The 6,000-nt window shown below is 48.9% G+C and overlaps 1 protein-coding gene across 2 annotated transcripts in view; it reads right to left on the bottom strand.

Annotated features, from left to right (window-relative positions):
* Positions 1-3,552, bottom strand: part of KDM7A (lysine demethylase 7A) — an 86,943-nt gene extending 83,391 nt beyond the window's left edge. Inside the window, exon 1 of one of the 2 annotated variants that reach the window (XM_031939177.1) lies at positions 3,216-3,552. In XM_031939177.1, coding sequence (XP_031795037.1) covers positions 3,216-3,409 — 194 coding nt within the window. In that variant the 5' untranslated portion in view covers positions 3,410-3,552. Of the gene's footprint in view, positions 1-1,569; positions 2,740-3,215 lie in introns of those variants that run through there. The other variant, XM_031939178.1, reaches the window with a different exon arrangement.
* Positions 3,553-6,000: the final 2,448 nt, after the last annotated feature.

Here is a 6,000-nt window from a genome sequence, read left to right on the forward strand (position 1 = left end):
CTTTTAGTTTTATGTAACCTTCCAAGACTCTTCTTTGCCTCTCTTTTTTCTGTCTCTCTCTCTCCATTCTGTCTCTTGTCATTTCATTGCCTCCTGTGGCTGTAATTATCACCTATATGCAGAAGACTCTCTAAATCTATTATCTCTAGCCCTTCACTCATATGGCATCTTTAATTCAATGTCCCAAATTGAATTTCTCATCTTCCCACCAAAAAAATTTTTTTATCCCAACTTATCTTTGCTTTTTGTTAATGGCACCAATCTATGGTTCAAAATCTTGGAAGCTGATTTTGACTCTCCCTTCATCCTACATAATAATCAAGCAACAAGATCTATCAAATCTAACTGGGATAGCTCCCTCCTTTGTCTCCTTTCAATTTTCAATGCTGCCATCCTAGCACCAGTTACCCAACTTCTTTCCCTCTCTTCTATGCCATTATCCTGTAAAAGCTTCCTAACTTGTCAACTACATCCAACTTTGCTTCATCAATCAAATCTTTTATTAAACACCAACTATGTACCAAGGACTGAACTAGAAACTAGGGATACAAAGACAAAATTTTTTAAATCTCTTTTCTCAAAATATATACATTCTACCAAGACAAAATACATGCATACTAATAGTGAATATAAAACATATTTGTACCAGTTTTTTTTAATATTACACAGTAATAGCTTGTTGTGGGAAAATAATTTTTCCATATTAACCAACATATCACTAAGATTTCATAATCAACCCAACATGCTAATGATTTAAAATATTTCTTTTGTATAAATGTAATGCAATTTTACATTCCCCAATTTGTTACAATTTTCATACTATATAACATTAATTTTACTCTACCTTCAAAGGACAGCATTAAATATTTATGGTAAAATGATATATACTCAGAAAGTTTATTTCAGTACTCTAATAAAAATAAAATCATGCAAATTTAATTCACATTGGAGATCTTTTTTTTTTTTACTAAAGTCCCTTTCCAAGATTTCCCATGGGTTTGCCTTTAATATTTCATAGCTGAATGCACTATTATAAATTTCTTTGTGAAAGTCACTAGTACTATAAGCTTAACAAACTGTTGCACATCCCTAAAAATATCAGATATATAAAATTCAACAATTTGCTTTTTAAACTATCTCTACATTTTAAAATTTTTAATTCAATATAAGCAACAAATAGCAGTATATGTAACAACCATACCAGAAAATAACTTTTAATGTTATTTAATTTTATGCATACTTGAAGAGATATCTGTATACCATGCATAGCCCAAGTTCTAAAATCATACAATTTTATTTCAGTTTACCCTCCAACTAAAGATAACACGGTAATGTGGAGATAGGAAACCTGGATGCATAAGTTGGTACAATTAAATACTCTAGCCATTTAAAATAAAGGGCAGCGACCGCTCATTAGCATTAGGTAATACACCTAATTTAAATAATTCAGCATTGATTTCAATTACTAGATGATCTTTTGGGTCACTTCCAACTCTGAAATTCAATTTTATGAACTTCCCATGCCACAATACGGCCATCAAACGACTTAAAAACTAAATATTAAATTACCTAATTTAAGAAGTTGTCCTTCTAAAGATACGGGAGTTACTTTTGCTGGGGCTGTTTATACCAGGATTTCCTACCAGAGGAGCTACTGAAGTAAACAAAATCGACCCGTCACTTGGGTATCTCCAGAATTCTGGGCACAGATGCTCCAGCGAGATTACACTACCTAAAGGCTTTCCTTTCCAGGACCAGTGGAGGGCGCCAAAGATGCTTAGTCCCGTGCTGTGTTTTTGTAAAGGGGGGAGGGGGGGAAAGGAGAAGGGGGGTGTATTTAAATGTCCTGCTGTCAATCAAAGGACATTTCCTACAATCACAGCCACCATATCTGCTACGGCTCCGGAGCTTGGTTTTGACAAGCTATCGGATCCAAGCGCGGCCAGGGAGCCCGCCGCCCCCGCGGGCCCCCCGGGTGGCGCCTGAACCCCCCAATAAGGACTTTGGTGGCCCATTCGCTACGAGTTTCTTTGTTTAAATGCCTTGTGAGTCCCTCCCACGCCGGAGTCCGGAGGCTGTGGCGCCGCCCTTTATTAGCCACACACTTTGATTACAAAACACACGAGTCGGCGGCCTGGCCGCCCCGCGACTCCCACAAACGTCAACGCCAGAACCAGGGGGGCGACTGGCTTCGGGTACCGACTTTTGCCGCCACCGCGATTCAGACTCCCGGTCCCGACTAAAGTTCATCCAGAAAAACCCCGGGGAGGAGCTGGGCGGCGAGGACCGGGCTCCGTCCCGGAGTCTCTCCGTCCGTCCGAGTCTCTTTGTAAAGTTTCTTTTGGGAGGAGGGGGTGTAAAGGGCCGGGAATCCGAGCCCCCCCCACCCCAGCCCCGTCTCCAAGGCCCGGCTGTCCCACTCCCTCGGGGAAGGGCAATCTCCGAGTGGGTACCAATTTCTGCCTCCCAACCTGCCGCCCCTCGGGAGACACCCGGAGCCTGAAACTTCCAATTAACAAGACGGAATTTTCTTCTGCTCCTTCCTGTTCTTTTTTAAGTACCCGGCAGCCCGTGCCTCCTCATCTGTTGCTATGTTTACTTGAGCACGGCTTCCCCGGGCTGGGGCTTTCGATTGGAGGCGACAACGACGTCGCGCCCCCCGACGCAAGCAGAGGGATGAAATGTTTCCATGAAAACACAATCAGGATTTATTTTCACGGGGGAGGCCGGGGTGTGGGGGGGGGGGGGGGGGGGGGGGGGGGAAGGCAGGGGAGCCTGAGTCCCAGGGTTCTGGCAAGCCCCGAGCCCGTCCCGAAGGCAGAGAGCCCCCCCCCCCTCCTCCCCGAGCGGCGGAGGCGGGGGGTGGGGGGAGCAGCCGGTAGGACCCCCCCCACACCGCACCCCGAGCCCCCGGGCCACGAGCCGCCGTCCCCGGCGTCAACTCCTCCCCTCTGCCAACTTCACTCTCGGGCCCCCTTTGTTCCTGTTTGTTGTGGTGACTCTTCACCCCGGTCGCCACCTCGTAGCCGGCCGGGACCCGGCAGGCGGAGGAAGACGGGGCTCCCGGCAGCCGGCCCGGGCCGAGGCGGTCGCTCCCGGCTCCCCGCCCCGAGCCGCGGTCCCGGGACCCGGGGGCCGGCTCCCCGCGGGCGATGGGGGGCGGGGGGGTAGGAAGGGTAGCAGCCGCAGGAAGGGGAGGGTGTCGGTTTATTTACCTGCCATGGAACCAGTCCTTACAGATATCGCACTCGATCATGAAGCGGTTCACGTCGTACGGCTGCCGGCACACACAGTACACGGGCGGCGGGGGTGGCGCCGCTGAGGCCCGGCCCGGGGCCGCCACGGCCACCGCGGCTGGGGCTGCTTCGGCGGCTGCTCCGGCGGCCACCGCCGCCGCCGCTCCGGCCATCTTTAAAAGACACTCTCGCTCGCTCGCTCGCTCCCTAGCCCGCTGACTAGAGCGAGCCCGGCCGACAGCCAGCGCCGCCTCCCGCAGCCGCGGCGGCACAGCAGCGGCGGCGGCGGCGGCGGCGGCAACAGCAGCACCAGCGGCGGCGACGGCAACAGCGCCGCGGCGCGCGGACCGGCTAGCGGGCGAGCGAGCGAGCAGGCAGACAGGCGGGCGCGCGCCTCCGCCCGGCAGCCCCGCAGAACCCCCTTCCCCCGCGCGCCCTCCTTCCGGCGCTCTTCGCGAGGACGTGCGCAAAGACGCACGTTCTGGCGTCTGGCGCGCGCTCCTGTCTTCCTTGTCTGCCCCGGGCTGAGAAGCTCGGAAGGGCACGGGGGAGGGGGGCGGGGGGAGGGAGGCGGCGAGAGCGAGACGGGGGAGGGGCGGGGCGCCTGGCGACCAGGACGGAGAGCGGCGTTCATCTTGATGATTTTCTTTTTTTTAATCAAGGGCCACGGGCATTACGTGAGCAAGGGAAAGGGGACCAACGTCGCTCCTTTCTTTAAAAAAAAAAAAAAGTACTGCGCGTGGGCAGCCCTGAGGGGTCGGAGTAGAAGGAAAGCCAGCCCAGCAAACTACAGCTTAACCCTAAAACCCGTGAGGGGGAGGGGAGGGGGGTGGAATCTTCCATCAATTAATTAATCGGAAACCAACTGAGGAGATCCGGCATCTCCGCCGACTCGGGCTCGGGGCTGAGTTCCTCCGGCCGAGCCCGTGCAGAGACGGAGCCCGATTCCCCGAAAACTTTTTCCCACACCCCTCCTCGCCGAGACCCTAGAGAAAGAACGTCGGCGGTGGCGAAGCCGGGGGTCCTAGGACCCGGGACGAAGCTGGCCTCGCACGCACGCCCCGGGGCCCGGCGGGGAGCGGGGAATCACAGCCAGCGTGTAGACAGACAGAGGTCTTAACACTTGCGCTTAGCGTCTCGTTTGGTCCCCGCACCGTGCGGTGAGTGAAGTGGCGCGGACTCCCCCTCCCCCGTTTTACAGATCTGGAAACTGAGGCTCGGGGAGGTCGGGGAAAACGTCCGCCTAGGAGGCTGGATTGTAACTTGCGTCTTCCGGATTCCGAGGGACCGTCTCAGTGAGAACCCCCCAAGGGGACCGGCCTTTTCCGTATCTTTATCGATTATCCTGAGGGGAAAAAATTGCAACAATGCTCAACATTTTCAGTACTGGCGGTTAAATGAGGTGGGAGATAATATAAATCTGCCATAATTCCAAATTCAAAACTGATCGCCCTTCAGGCCCGGCCTATTCCATTTATTACTGGTTACCTTGGGAAACAACATAACTGCAATAATACTCGGTATGTTTTCAGGAGCTATAAATTAGGTGAGGCCGGAAGGCAGAATTCCCATGATGCCAAATGCAAAAAGGCTGCTACGGAAGCAGGGCGAAATCCAACCGAGACAGGTGAATGAATGGGCAAAGTGAGGAACAAGCCCCAAATCTGCAGTGCTACTACTTGGCGAGCACAGAGTACAAAAAGAACTAGAAGTCTTTAGGTGACAAGAAAGGTGGGAGCACAGTTGTGCTGTTGTGATTCTGGGATGTGGATGCAAGTAGCTAAGTTCTAATTCCATCCCTCCTGGTCAAGTTTAGTGACAACTGGGTGACTGAGGGAAGCCTTTTTGGCCCACGGATTTTCTAAACTAAAAAATCGATAGTGTCGGTCCTGTCTGTTTCAAAAGAGTGTGATAATAATGACTGGCCTGAATAATGCCTCAAGATTTCCAAAGTTCCTTTGCCTGAATCATTTCATTTGAGCATATGTAAGATATTACTCAAAGATCTGTAAGACAAGTCCTAAAAGGGACCATAGGAAGAGATTCATGCAGAAGATGTTAGATAGTCTCTTAGTTGAGCCTGAGTATTGAGAAAAAAAGAAGCTAAGTTCACCATGTCAAGAAAAACTCAGTAATTAATTGGCCCTCCTAACTGGGAAAAGATGGGTTCCTATGGTGTGCAATCCTATTTTGTGTGGAGTTGGGAATATATAGGCATAATATATATATATATATACATATATATATATATATAAAATCTCTGTGTTACTATTTTTTAAAACTGGAATTACAAACATAGAATAGATAAGAAATTGCTACCATTACTGATTTGGCAGACATCTGTAAATTATGAGGTTAACGATGTACAAATATTTTCTAATGAGATTAAAAATAACATCATTTTTCTTTTTTTTTTCTTTTTTTCTTTATTTATTTAATAGCCTTTTATTTACAGGATATATACATGGGTAACTTTACAGCATTAACAATTGCCAAACCTCTTGTTCAATTTTTCATCTCTTACCCCCACCCCTCCCAGATGGCAGGATGACCAGTAGATGTTAAATATATTAAAATATAAATTAGATACACAATAAGTATATATGACCAAAACGTTATTTTGCTGTACAAAAAGAATCAGACTCTGAGATATTGTACAATTAGCTTGTGAAGGAAATCAAAAATGCAGGTGTGCATAAATATAGGGATTGGGAATTCAATGTAATGGTTTTTAGTCATCTCCCAGAGTTCTTTTTCTGGGCAT

The sequence above is a fragment of the Sarcophilus harrisii genome, chromosome 5 (genome assembly GCF_902635505.1).
Source record: "Sarcophilus harrisii chromosome 5, mSarHar1.11, whole genome shotgun sequence".
Taxonomy (NCBI): domain Eukaryota; kingdom Metazoa; phylum Chordata; class Mammalia; order Dasyuromorphia; family Dasyuridae; genus Sarcophilus; species Sarcophilus harrisii.